Source organism: Dromiciops gliroides, chromosome 5 (genome assembly GCF_019393635.1).
Source record: "Dromiciops gliroides isolate mDroGli1 chromosome 5, mDroGli1.pri, whole genome shotgun sequence".
NCBI lineage: Eukaryota > Metazoa > Chordata > Mammalia > Microbiotheria > Microbiotheriidae > Dromiciops > Dromiciops gliroides.
In genome coordinates this window covers 43,009,691-43,024,618 of record NC_057865.1, presented here as the reverse complement: position 1 = coordinate 43,024,618, position 14,928 = coordinate 43,009,691, and the positions used below count along the sequence as shown (strand labels likewise).

General features: G+C 43.4%; 1 protein-coding gene across 2 annotated transcripts in view; it reads right to left on the bottom strand.

Moving 5' to 3' along the window:
- The window catches only part of ZDHHC3 (zinc finger DHHC-type palmitoyltransferase 3), a 66,536-nt gene that overhangs the window by 18,326 nt on the left and 33,282 nt on the right, over positions 1 to 14,928 (bottom strand). For both annotated transcript variants that reach the window (XM_043966151.1, XM_043966152.1), the window contains exons 3-5: positions 10,228 to 10,352; positions 2,461 to 2,557; positions 1,667 to 1,748 (exon numbers count right to left, since the gene is read on the bottom strand). In XM_043966151.1, the coding sequence (XP_043822086.1) occupies positions 1,667 to 1,748; positions 2,461 to 2,557; positions 10,228 to 10,352 (304 nt within the window). The remainder of the gene's footprint in view (positions 1 to 1,666; positions 1,749 to 2,460; positions 2,558 to 10,227; positions 10,353 to 14,928) is intronic.

Here is a 14,928-nt window from a genome sequence, read left to right as displayed (position 1 = left end):
GGCACCAAGAGGCTCCTGTGGTGATCTTCTTCCGAGGCCCACTTTTCTCCCAAACCTAATGAAAGTGAAGGCCAAACTCTTCACATGTGGGATTGTCCGCTCTTGGACCAACTGCATCCCTTGTCAGATATATCGCTGTGTTATTGGCCATCCCTGCGCTCTGCCCTGCCGTGAGTCTGTGTCTGCACTGCCACCCCAGCCCTCAGGTGAACAAATCCTGAATTATGGCCTCCATCTCTCAGACGTTTCCAGGACGTCCTTCCTCCTTCCCCCGCTGATGTGTACTGCCAACTAACTTTAACATTAGTTTAAATGCCTAAATATCACGACACATCCCAGAGTCAGGGGTAACCTCTTGGTAGGGTTGGTTCGTTATCTGCCTTCTTCTATGAGCACATTATGATTTGGACTCATTACACTTTTCTCTGTCTTGCCTCTCTATTAGTTTGCCAGCCCCTTGGGAAGGCAGATCAGCTCCATTCTTTAAAGTGAATTCCAAGCTCCTAGTCCAGGGGCCCATGCAGCTGGTGTGTATTTACTAGTGACTCTGGCTTCTGCCGCTCTGGAGTGTGAGCTAGTCAGGAGAAACACTCATATGCACGGCACACAGCAATCTCTGACCCACTCTCTCCCTAGCCACAGTCTTAAGTCAGAAGCTTGGGGTCCATGACAGTAGACACGAAACAGAATGGAAGAACAGGAAGACATGAACAAGGGAGTTAGAGAGTGGAACACAACAAAAATGATTACTTTCTAATCATACAAAAATTCTGGTGTCCTTAAGACACCTCTATGAAAAAACTGATCACCAAAAACTGCTTGTGTTTTTAAAGGGAGAAAGGGACCATTATTATTTCTTTCCTTTTTTTTTTGTGGGGCAATGAGGGTTAAGTGACTTGCCCAGGGTCACACAACTATAGTACAAGTATCTGAGGCTGGATTTGAACTCAGGTCCTTCTGAATCCAGGGCCGGTGCTTTATCCACTGCACCACCTAGCTGCCCCTGATGTTCTTATTTCTAAAATCTGTTTTCACAAAGATTTTGAGTGTGACAAGTCTGGCTTAACAAGTGTCCCTTCCACTTAGGTAGCACCTATTTTTCTTTAAGAACCTGGAGGGTTCTGGAGGCCCTTTTGAGGTGGTTTTTGGTATCTGCTTTTAAATGTTCGATTTTACTCAATGTGTTTTCTCCATTTCTAACAAATGAACAAGGTTATCGTGTACTCTTCATTAGGGAAAAATTCATCTTGCTACTAGAAAACTAGGATTTGTGTGTACAATTTGAGTGAAGCTCCTCCAAAGGAGAATAAGCGGCCTCGTATTACTTATTTCACCCTATTTAAAAAGTAAATGCCTTTTCGTCTCTGGGTTTCTAAGCACTGCTCTTCCTCCCCCGGGCTGCTCTTCTTACTTCAGCACCATCCCAAGGCTGATGCCTGCTCTTCTTGGTCGTGTTTTCCCTAGCTGTTTTCTAAAAATCTTCATCTTAACTCAGGACTTTACTTTGCACAGATACTGTGAAAGCTGAGTAGATTGGTTTGATTTTTCACTTTTCCTCATATTTGCAGGGAAGCTAATGAAGTGAAGTAACCCAAACCAAGACCAAACCTTCAAAGTCTGCTTTTAACCTCTGTTTGGGGGAAGGAAACACTGGCTGAATACTCACCTGTCCAGTCTTCTTCAAAGCAATACAGGAAATGAAATCCCACCATGATGAGGGCATGCAGGGAAATGAGTGCTATGTACATCTGCAACAAAAATACGGAAGAAACGCAACTTCAGGGGCCAGTGGAAGCTGAAGTCAGCTGATCCAAGTACTTCCAGATACGTGAGCTTCCTAGGGAGACTGGGCTAGGCCAGGAAGGATACAGAGCAGGAGGAGGGGGGAGGAAATCTTTCTAAAAAGCAAGTTTGGCCTGGGCAGAGTTCTGCCTGGTGAGTCTTGATAAAGGTGCAGGCAGCTGGCCACAAGTGCTAACCAGGAAGCCTCTGACTGGCCTGGGAGTGGTCTGTCCCAGTCCCTTTCTTCTGCTGTGTCATGTTACAGAGACGGTTTTTTAATTTTGATTCTGTGACACTGGGCACACAGGGTTAGATCCAAGGCAGGGCTAGCTCAGCACACGATTCCTGGCTACCAGTGACCATTAGCTGTCACATCCTATTGTTCCAACAATGAGATGGGAAGGTCCTAAATCTCTCAAGCTACTTTAAATGATCAAAATGAAATTCTCTAAATTCTGTCACTTCTTTCAGGACAATCTGTTTTCAGTAAAGTTGAAATAAAGGGCCTCCTTGTGTCATGTGCCTAAATGGCTATCTTTGGCCACGGTCCCAATGACAATAGTTTGACTAGCACCAGGGGTTCATTATGACCACTCAAACATTTAGAAGATCACTGACCCTTTTTGGAATTACTGCATTAGGGAGGGAAGAGAAACAAAATTTATGAAGCAAACTTACTGTAAACAGTACGAAGTACTTCTGGTTATTCTCTCCCACACAGTTATTAACCCAGGGACAGTGGTGATCCATCTTTCGAATGCATCTCTTACAAACACTGAAAAAGTGAATAGAGCTGACCTTTAAAAATATCATCACCTTGTCTGAAAGGCTAAATGTAAACAAAGAGTTTATAAAAGCAAGGAATCCCAGAAACATAACATTAATAATAATAGCTACATTTATATGGCACATTTAAAGTTTGCAAAGCACTTTACAGATATAACTGCCCTGTGAGGTTGAGTGCTATAATTAATTCCATTTTACGGATGAAAAGGCTGAGGCTGACAGGGGTGAAGTGAACAAGAACACAAAGTAACTGTGGCAGGATTTAAACTCAGGACTTCCTGTCCCTAAGCCGCCACCATGAAATGAAAAGGACCTCTAATTCCCTGCCATCTGCTATAATGACAATCTAGCAATATTCCAGGATTGAGAGAGAATGTACACTTGCAACAAGCAAATCTTCTAGAAATAGAAGATTTTTGGTATTATCAGTTTACAGAAGAACATTTTTTCCCCCACCTATGACACTTAAGAAAATATAAACAAATGGGAGAAAGATATTATATTTAGTAAGGTGTAAATCTCCTCACTCCCAAACCACGGGCCAAAGCCACTGTTAGCTACCATTCTTGCACATTCGTGTCTAATTCCCCTCTGCCGACACTACAAAGGCTACTGTCTGTAGAGAAGCATCTTGACCGAGGGGGCTTTGGCAGAAAGGGGGAATCTGATAGGACAGGAGCAGCAAGGAGAACAGTGCCAGAATCGAGTCTTTCCCCCAAATTCCTTAATCTTCAAAATAAATTTCACGGCTGATGAAGTAAACCAAAGAACTGAACTCTTGGCTCTAGGCTTTCTGGGAGCTCGACTATCTCTATTTACTTGGAGCCTCTTGGGCTCTGTGCTTGGGCGTTTCTAAGGCACTGCTTGGCCAAGGAGGAATGCCAAGTGACCCAGCATCTTGATCTAAGTACCCCAAGAGTTCAAACAAGAACTCACGCAAACCTTTCCTCTTTTGTTTGCCTCAATCCTCCAAAAGGGAAAAAGTGTAAATACAGGAAGGGTGTAACTTCAACAAGAATAAAGGTAAGTTGTAGAGCCAGATAAGAAAAACAAACACACTTCAGGAAGAACAAAAAAGTGAGGACAGCAGGTTAAGAACTAGTCCAAGAGACACAGAATGGTCCTTTAGTATAAGCAGAAATTAGGATGTCTTCCTTCCCAGGTGCAAACAGCCTCAAACACAGGCTCAGCTGATAAGAAGTGGGGCACATAGCTACAAGGGAGCTAGTGGATTTGGTTGGTTTTTCAGTCCTGTCTCAATCTGTCCCAATTTCCATTTTTGGTGCTGTGTTCAATAGTAATAGAAACACCTGTGAAGCTCAGCTCCACTATTTCTCAATGGCTGGTAATGAAGACAGGGCCATGGGGTTGTATCCCCTGTGGTCCCACAGTCACTGACCCAACATCCCTAATTTGACAACTGGCAACACTGAGTCACAAGAGGGGAAAGTAATGACTCAGCACAGACCTAGCATCCTACTGGAAGCATCATGATATACTAAGAGTGGCACAAAACCATAGTAAGAAGGAAAGTACAAAGAGAATTCAATTCATTTGAAGTCAGCTGGGAGAAAAGGACCAAAACACCAAAAAACCAAACAAGCTGGAAACAATCCCTGACATTAAGGCGCTTACGCTCTGTGGAGAGGATACGACCGGGACATGAGTAAATGAATCCAAAGTAATTCTGAGCAGGAGAGAGAACTGACAAGTCTGGGAAGGAGGGGAGATCAGGGAAGGCCTCTTGGAAGAGGTGGCCCCTGTGTAGCATCTTGAAAGAAGCTATGGGATCTACGTGGCAGACGTGAGGAGGGCATCATCTGTATGGTTCGAAGAAAGGCATTTTAATCGTGCCACCTGCTGCATCGAGGTGCCCTGTTTCTGAAGACACATATTACCCTTTATTTGGAGGTTTCTAAATGACTGTTTCAGACCCACCAGCAAACATTTTCCTAAGTGTCTGGTGAAACCCAGAGGATGCCTAAATACCAATAGGGGGATGGGGGGACTTGGACTTCTTCATATTCTTTTTTTTTTTTTTTTAGTAAGGCAATTGGGGTTAAGTGACTTGCCCAGGGACACACAGCTAGTAAGTGCTAAGTGTCTGAGGCCGGATTTGAACTCAGGTCCTCCTAACTCCAGGGCTGGTGGCTCTATCCACTGTGCCACCTAGCTGCCCCAACTTCCTCATATTCTGCGGACACTCAGTGCTCAAACCAGAAGGACAGACAGATACCAAGGGGTCCAGTGTTCCTCATCAACAGGACTCCCTGTTCTCCTCAATGATCAATGTATAAGTGGTGACCAAAATGAAGTTTGAAAAGCACCGATGCAGATTTGGAAAAGAGAAAAACTGGGCAAATGGGTCAGGATAATCTAACTCTACAGTGCTTAATTAGGAAACAGGAAAACTAAAAGAAGGCGGGGTTCAAGTGTTATGCTTCTGACAAATACACTTCACTTTCACAAGTATAGGGGGTAATTGCATTCTAAATAAAACTGCATTTCTACTAGGCCAATTAATCAATAAACATTTATTAAGTGCCTACTATGTGCCAAGCACTGTACTAAGTTTTGCTGGGAATATGAAAAGAGGCAAAAGACAGTCCCTGCTGTCAAAGAGCTCACAACCTAGTGGGGGAGACAAGCAAACAAATATGTCTAATCTATGTACACGATAAATAGGAAATAATTAAGAGAGGGTATGAGAAAAGGCATTAGGACAGGCTTCCTGTCAGCAGATGAGAAACATTCTTGAACAAAGGTGAAGTTCTTCACGCTTCATCTCTCCCCTCTCAGCCCTAGAAGAATGACCCTTCAAGTCAAGGATCTGGGCACCCTCTTTCCAGAGCAATCCCTATCAAGAGGAACAGTCCTGCCTACAATCCAGCTGGCCAGAGTCCTTCCCTTCTATGCTATAAGCAAGACTTGGATCAAACTGCTCACAGCTGTAGGAAAGGCCTGACACTCACCACGCTTCAAAGGTGCAGCACCCAAGGGGCTTTGAGTAAGAACAGCAGAAAGCACTGTAGTTATAAAGGGTCTCTGGTCATGAGATGTTACCAGAGCGTTGGAAAGAAGACTCACCAAGCTCAAGAAGAGATATATTTCTGAGATGAACCACTCTTTTTTTTTTTTTTGGGGGGGGATGCACCTAACTCTTAAAACATTCTTGAAATTTCACTTGGGGGGTGGGGTGGGGAAGGAGTGGGAGAGGGGGCAGCAGGCTTTGTCTGGGAGGGCAATCAACGAACATTTATTAAGCACTTACTGTGCCAGGCAGTGAGTGAAGTGCTGGGGATACAGTATGAGTGGAAGGGAACAATCTCAGAAAAAAGGGATCAGCAGCTAGTCGGGACAGGGAGGAGATGGAGGAGGAAGCAGCAGCAAAAGGTAGATGGGCTGTGAGTGAGGTTTTCCCCAATCCTTAGATATGTGATTTGTCTATTAGGCATAAGTAATCTAATAAGTATTTCCTATAGTGTATAATTTGTGGTTTAACCGGTTCAAGTATTTCTTAGAGAGCAAATAAGGCAGTGGTGCTTATAAAATGCTGGTAGATGAATACCAGATTGACCGCAGCCTTGACAACAGAGATCTGAATTACTTATTGTAGACAATTTCACACTTGTTTGATTCTGTGAATGTCTTTTTAGACAAATTAAAAAGTTAGACTGTCCCATTTTCACAACAGTATATCAAGTAACTTGACTATTCATTTGTTGACTGTATGTCCAGACATATAGTATTTTGATTGACTTTATGTGTCTTGGTAGACTATAAAATGGGAGGAGTTCGTCTAAAAATAGTAAAGTATATAAGGATTTAAGCCTCTCAGGGGTATAAAAATCTTAGACGGGCACTGCCCAGGGTCTTTGGGTCCTAGACCTGAGACTGGCTTTATTGTGAGACAGGATCCCTCTCTCAATATACCTATCTTTCTATGGCTTGGAGACTTTGCTGTTTCTTTTCTTTGTTGGACTTAGAAATTTTTGAGACAGGGCTGAATCTTGAACAAAGTCAGGGAAACCAAGAAGGAGAGGCAAGGGAGAAGGGTGTTCTAAGGTAAGGAGGGCTGCCTGTGCAAAGGCATGGTGATGGGAAATGGAGTGCTGTGTTTGAGGAAATCCCAATAGGTCAGTGTAACCAGAATGTAGAAGAGTAAAATCTAAGACTTCCAAAGGGTCCAAGTGGACCAGGTTGTAAACAGAGAATTTTATATTTGATACTGGAGAGAAAAGGGAAGGACTAGAAGCGAGGGAGTGAGAGAGTGTCACACCTACACTTCCTTGGCAGTGGAGAGGAAGGACTATGGGCTGGAGTAGAGAGAACTGAGTGGGGGAGCCCAATAAGAAGGCTACTTCAACAGTCCAGGGGGAGGTAGTGAGGAGGTGAATGTGGGAGAGGCCTTGTGAGTTCGAGAAAGGGACAGATAACAGAGATGCTGTAAAGTTAGAAACAACAGGATGTGACAAGCGTTGGGATATGTGGAGTGAATCTGAATGAAGAGCTGAGGGTGATTCCCAGACAAGCCTGGACGACTGGGAAGATGGTGGCAGCCTTGACAGTGTTAGGGAAGCTGAGAAGACGAAGTTTTGGGGAAAGAGAGTGGGTTCTGTTTTGGCCGGACAGAGCCTGATAGTACCTATGGGACACCCAACTGAAGATGTCTACAAGCACTGGAACTCAGGAAGAACCTTTGGGTTCAATCTACAGGGTGCCCCCAAGGTGCAGCATTAATCCATTAAATCATTACTATTCATGCTGAAAAACTGCACTAAAACTTTTGAGACACTTCCTATAGTTCTGGGAATCATCTGCATAGACACAAGAGTTCACACAGACACACACAGAGGCACACGCTGGGTACAAAGGAGGCTGACATTTAATTTTCTAGAAACAGAGAGTAAGCAGGTTTCTTGTCCAGTCGGGTCAGGTCCCAGCCCCGCCTCTGTCTAGGAGGCTGGTGGTTTTGGCTTTAATCAAGGGCCATGCTTTCATTTGCTGCAAACCGTGGGCCAACAAGACAGTTTCTATGGCTCAGAACTGAGCAGCTGTCAAAGAGCATTCTTTGCAGAATGAATAAGTGACGTGCACCATCACTCTGGCTCATGTGAATCAGTGGCTCTTATTTTGAACCAGCTGATCTGTTTACTCGTGCTCAGCAACATCTCAATTGGCTCACTGGGAGGCCTGGAGCTGGGCAGGGAGCAAGCTGCTAGTGGCTGCTGGGGGCAGAATGCTAGGCAGGGCTCTAGTTATCCCCATGCTTCCATTCTATCAATCTCACTTTTCAGTCCTTGCCTTTAAAAATAGCACACTCTGAGGTCCACAAACCTTTCCTAGTCTGTCAGAGAAAAATAAAATGAAACGATCCTACAAGAAATGCAACCTTCTTTTTCTATTTTCCAATACGGGCTTAGAAACGGTTACTGGCCAAAGCTAACAATGACTTCCTGCCAGCCAGCATGAAAGAAAGGGAGCTTTTATTAAGATGTCTACCTGGATATTACTGAAAGGAGGCATGTGATGGCATCTTGTAAGTGATTTTCCTCAGAATCCTCTTATTAATGATACACTGACCAGGGACAGAGCTGCCCATGTTTACGGAGCTGTGAGTTCATTGGGGCTGATAACCTTCCCCTGATGTAAAGGGCCCCTCTTCTGCCACAGTGAGGGGCTGTCAAGGGTTTCTGTCACCAAAAGGATTCCTAAACATGCCCCCTTCTGTAGGAGCCTGCCGAGCCTGGTCTCAAAACCTCTCCAGCTTCACAGAACCTGCCACGGCTTGTCCTCCCTCCAGCACACAGGGCCATGCCCATGCCATGATGAGGCACTGGAGAAATGCAGCAGCAGAGTTCAGCATCCCTACGGGACACAGCAGGGTGGGGGTGAGGCAGGCAGTGCAGTAGTCTGACTGGATGTAAAACCAGGCCTGGCCAGAGCAGAGAAAACTGCATTTTAAACACACTAGAGGCAGAGGCAAATCCCATCTCTTAATAATGCTTAAAGAAAAGTCTGTCATTCAGACTGAGGGTTGGGAGGAAAAGGCATCCCTGTCACAGCACCTGGGTCACAGAAATAAGCTGCATGATTTCTGGGCTAACTCTGAGAAGGAAAATCGCAGTAGAATCTCCCACCCTCATGGCTCCACACTCACTCACCGAGCTCGGGCCCAGGACATACTTCTTCCCATTTGCCTTTTCCTGGGCTCATGGGCTGGCCTCAAAGGCTCTGTGGAAGACCGCTCCCCCCACCCCCCAGCAGTCCCCCTTTCCCCAGTCATTATTAGTACTGTCTCCTTATTGCAACTACCTCCAAGCATGAACACCATGCGAACCAGGGGAAATCCCCAGGCGACCTTCACTGCCGGCCTTTGTGTGTTTCTACCCAACACACAGAATGATGCGCTGTACAAAGCCAGCACCAAAGACACGCTGGCTGAACTGAACTGAAGAACATCCTAATGTTTCTCCTTATCCAAGGAACTAGTTATATTTGGGCTGACAAAAAGAATGGCTGAGAGGGTAAGCTCAGGCCCATCAAATAATCACAACACTCCTCTCTTCCCTATCTCTAAACCTTCAGATGCATTTTTTTTAAGTGAGGCAATTGGGGTTAAGTGACTTGCCCAGGGTCACACAGCTAGTAATTCAGATGCATTTTTATTTATTTATTTATTTGGTGGGGCAATGGGGGTTAAGTGACTTGCCTAGGGTCACACAGCTAGTAATTCAGATGCATTTCTAATGCCATTATCACGCCTGTTAATTTTATTACACATGCATGCACGCATGGAGGGGGAAAGGGAAAAGAGTAAGCACTTATTAAGTGATTACTGAGTATAAGACACTACTAAAACCTTTTTACAAATATGGTCTCATTTTGTCCTCAAAACAACCCTAGGAGGTAGATGCCATCATCATCCCCATTTTACAAATGAAAAAACAGATATACAAAGGTTAAGTGACTTGCCCAGAGTCACATAGCTAGGAGGTATCTGAGGCTGAATTTGAACTCAAGTCTTCCTGACACCAGCTCTTTATCCATGGTGGCACCTGGCTGCCTATATATCACCAAGTTTTTGGTGTGTGCTTTTAAAAACAGGGCAATTGCACATACAATGTAATAAAACTATAATGCACAGCCAGGACCATTAAGGTGACTGGACTATGAAGTTTGTTAGCTACTTTACATGAATGGAAAACCAAAGTTGGGTGCTATTTCCTGACACAGAAAGGAAGAGCTATTTTTCTGCTATTTAGAAAAAAAATTAATGCACACTCTCCCCAACTGTGGCTTCTTTTTTTTTTTTTTTTTGCAGGGCAGTTGGGGTTAAGTGACTTGCCCAGGGTCACACAGCTAGTAAGTGTTAAGTGTCTGAGGCCGGATTTGAACTCAGGTACTCTTGACTCCAGGGCCAGTGCTCTATCCACTGTGCCACCTAGCTGCCCCCCCCCCCCAACTGTGGCTTCTCAACCACAATCACCTGTAACAAGGGTGTGAAAAACAACAAACCCATAACCTACACGTGCCTCTAAACACAAAACCCGCAGAACTAGCAGGTATCGGGCCATTAATAAGTATGCAGAGTCGAAGTCAGCAACAGCAGATTCATTTTCATCCAATCTGAACCCCCTGGCAGTGACATGACCATACCTGCAGTGATGGGCTCTGTCCGGTTTGATGCTACAGCACTTTGGACACTTATATACTACTTGCCCTGGCTTCAGCTGTAAACTTTCGATGAATTCTTTTGTGGCATTTCCTTTGGGTACAGCACCCTACAAGCAGAAAGAAGAATGTTAGCTATGCACTTTGGGGAAAGTTCCAGGAGTACATTTGGCTACACAAGTTAATCCACAAGGCATTCATTAAGAGTGAGCAACATAGGGGCAGCTAGATGGCGCAGTGGATAAAGCACTGGCCCTGGATTCAGGAGGATCTGAGTTCAAATCTAGCCTCAGACACGTAACACTTACTAGCTGTGTGACCTTGGGCAAGTCACTTAACCCCAATTGCCCCCCCCCCCCAAAAGAGTGAGCAACATTACAGTCGGTGCTGGAGATACAAGGACAAAAAGTCCAACAATTACTGCTTTCTAAGACATGGATAAATAGACAGATAATGAATATATTTGTAAAATATAAATAATTCAAGGTCATTAAATACAATGGCAGCTGAGTAGAAAACTGATTAACTAGACTGGGGAGAGATCAATGAGAAGGGCTACAGTGAGAGGTGATGAGGTTCTAAATTATAAAGAGAAATAAAGGGGTGTATGTGGAAGATGTTATAAAGGTAGAAATGGCAAAATGTGGCAACTGACTGGATAAGTAGGGTAAGAGGGAGTGAGGAGTCAAGGATAACATCAAAGTTACAAACCTGGAGACCAAAAGAATGGCTGGCACCCTAAGGAGAAATACAAAAGTTGAAAAGAAGGATGAATTTTAGAGGAAAAATAACAAGTTCTGCCTAGGACATGTTGAGCTTGAGGCGTTTCTGGTACATCTAAAGGAGGTTAATGACATGGTAATGACTGGAGTTGATGACATTCCCAATCAAGCTACTGGAACCAATGAGGTCACTAATTAATCAACTAATCAATAACATATTTGAGAAAAAGAGGCTGGTCAAAGAAGGGATAGTACCATTGCTCAAGGGTGGATGATATGATGATACCAGGAGACAGAACTAGTCAATTTGTAATTGTAATTGTCTATTTGTTCTGCACCAAGGAGAATTCTATTTGGATCAGGAAAGAGGGAAAAAAATAGCTAAAGTGATCTTAGTTAATTCCCAAGAGAAGTTTGCTGACAGTAAGGAAGGATCTTGTAAGTGCTTGATAACTTCAAGACACCAGGACTGGATGAGCTATATCCTGGAGAAAGGCAAATGTCCTGATTTTTTAAAGAAAAAAAAAGGGAAGAAACTGGAATTTGAAAACTATAGGCCAACAAGGTTCCCCATACTTCCTGACAAAATTCCAGAATGTATTATTAAAGGGATAGTAAGCATTCTAAAAATGAAAACATGACCATCAAGAACAGATCATGCCAGACGAACCTGATTTTCCTTTTTTGACAGGATTATTCCTGGTCGCAAGAATGCTGAAGATAGTATCATTTACTTAGATTTTAGCAAAGATTTTGACACAATTTCTCATGATATTCTTTTTTTTTTTTTTTTTTGCGGGGCAATAGGGGTGCCCAGGGTCACACAGCTAGTAAGTGTCAAGTGTCTGAGGCCAGATTTGAACTCAGGTACTCCTGAATCCAGGGCTGGTGCTTTATCCACTGTGCCACCTAGCTGTCCCTCTCATGATATTCTTATGAAAAGGAGAAGATACATGTTTAGGTAGATGCAGAAATAAATGAAAGGTCAGATCCAAAGGGTAGCCATTAGTTATCCTGGAAGGAAGTATTAGTGGAGTATCTCAGGAATCTGTGCATAAGTCAATCAATCAATAAGCATTTATTAAAGGCCTACTACAGCCAGAGTGCTTAATGGCAAGCCAGCAACTTGAAAATGACACAAATTCAACAGACAGTTAACTTCCAGTCTGCATCCAAATATAGCAGGACAGGCTAGGAGAGTGGATGAAATTGGATAAAATGAAATTTAATAGGGATAAATAGGAAGTCTTACAATAGAGTTCAAAAAATCAACTTCACAAGTGAAAGATGAAGAAAGCAAGAGCAGATAACAGTTCACACAAAAAAGATTTGGGAGTTTTAGCACCGTACATGCAAAATATGAGTCAGTAGTGTAATACAGCACTAAAAAGGAAAATCTAACAACATTAGGCTGCAACAAGAGAAGCCTAGTGTCCAGAACTAGGGAGGTAAGTGTCATTGTATTTTGCCCTGTTTCCAGATCACATGTGGAGAATTATGTTTGGTTTTAGAGGCTTCACTTTAGGAAAGATATTGGTAATCCAGAGATTGATGGTGAAGCAACTTAAGTCATGCCATGAGGACTGGACAAAGGACTGGAGGAAGTTTAACCTGGAGAAGAGAAGTATGATGGGAAACTGATGACTATGAATTTTCAAAGAGTTGTCACTTGCAAAAGAGATTAGCCTGATTCTCTGTGACCTCAAAGAAGCTACGAGTCCACTTCTCTTCACAAGGGGTAGAAGTTGCAAAGAGGCAAAGTGAGGCTTCATGCCAGGATAAACTGCTTTACAACAGTAATAAGAGTAATTCCAAAAGAAGAACATGATATTGGGAAGGAGGGGGCTTCCCCTCACTGCATTTCAGGTTGGTGGAGAGAAGCTCCCGGCTCAGATAAGGGATGTGAAGGATAGCCTGTGATTCTGAGTGACAGGTAACCCACAGTAAGGGCTCTGAGAGATCATTATGCCTTGGTATAGCCATGGATGGTTACAAAAATCAGAAAAACTCATAACAGGTAGGATGATGAAGGTCAGCAAAGCTAATGAAGATGATTTCAAGCAGGGGCAACATATTATGAGCCAAGGAATACAGCTGGGGAAGGCACTTACCATGTTTCCGGTGCAATGATCCTAACATTCTGCATGAAGGAGGTCTATATGAGGAAATCAAGGGGGACAAGACTTGGAAGTAGGTCCAGGGCACATTGTAGAGGGCTCTGAATGCCAGGATAAAGATTCAGACTCTCTCCTAAAGAAGTGTTTTCCAAACTAGGTTGTGGAGAATGGTTCCATGACAAAGTTGTAAAGCCAATAATACTTTCCAGGGGCAGGGGAGGAAAGAAGGGAAGAAATGTATTGAGCCATGGTTCAGGGAGGTCTTTCTCAAAAGAATTTCACCAAGAAAGTCACCGAGATCTCTTTAAACTCTGGAATTCTGTGATTTTGTGAAGGGAGAAGGCACTCTCTTTTCAGAAGCTGTGAAGGAAGAGGAGGAGAGGCGATAGAGGGGTAGTGTAAATAATGCACAAGACAGGCAGAGGCCTTTTGTCTCTGGTTACAGCAGTGAGAACAGGAAGCAGTTGGAAGATGACGCCATGGTGACTGCATCTTCTATAATGGTTGGGACAAGAGAGGAGGATAGATTAGGGGAGTCAAAATTCAAAGAGAAAGCTTTGGCTGAATTTAAGGGATTATTTATTACTCAAGTCTAGGGCACGAGACCAGATGCCCTGAAAACAGAAATGGAAACTGGCAGCCACAGGGGAAAGGGTAGCATAGAGTATCCAGCCCTTCTCCTAGCACATGAGACTTCCACGGCTCTCATCTCAGATATTAATCGATCTCCTTAAACAATAGAAGTCCAATGCGATTCTGGCTCACATCCAAAATTTTGGTACAGAAATAGATTTACCTTATTCTCCTCCCTTTCTTCTATCCTTTCCTACTCCACAAGCACATCGTATCATATGGTCAATGATCATATTTCAAGCCCCAAAATATTCTGTGGTCAAAAGTTTGTGGAATTGTGCTTTAGGCCACAGAGCCTAAATTGAAGGTAGATTGAAAGTATTCTGTCAAGTGAAAAAATAAAGCAGCTGTAATATAACATTGTGTGCAGAAAGATTCTTTTAGATTGTTGTCGTTGTTCATGTGCTTTAGTTGGGTTTTGCCATTTCCTTCTCCAGCTCAACTTACAGATGAGAAAACTGAGGCAAACAGGGTGAAGTGACTTGCCCAGGGTCACATAGGAAGTGCCAGATATGAACCTGGGAAAAGGACTCTTCCCAACTCCAGGCCTGCACCACCTAGCTGTCCCTTTTCTAGATTACTCTTGGTCACTGTGATGGTGGGCAAATCACTCTGCCATGCTGGATCTCTCAGTTTCTTTATTTGTAAAGCAAGAAGTTTTGATACAATGATATTCCCTTTGATGTTCTTGGCTTATATTTGTGTTTTATAATGAAGAGAATGAACTTTAACTTTGGTTTTAAATACTTTGTGGTACCACTAACCATTACACATAATGAAAATGGCACCACACAAAAACTGGAATCAGTCATTAGCTAATCTGAGCCAATCTAACTCAAGAAGTTTTTACTGAGTGCCTACTATGTGCAAAGAACTTGGGATGCAAAGACAAAGTAAAACACAGCTAAATAACTGGCATTTTAACAGAGAATTCTCCTCCAAGTATGAATTCAGAAAACTGAGGGAACTGATGATCAATCCAGAAAATAATATAAGCCCAAGCGAGGTTCCCAGAGAAACTGAAGCTCTGCAAGTCAAACCACTTGTGTCCCAGGGAGCTGGAGATCCAATGTATAAGCACTTAAATAAGTGGCAGATATATCCAAGTAGAAGACGGAGGCTTGTGTCACCTCCTTTTAATTCCATGCCTCAGTTAAGTTTGCCCAAAACTACTCTTTGGAGTAGAGAAGGAAATGGCAAATGGACAAAGAAAT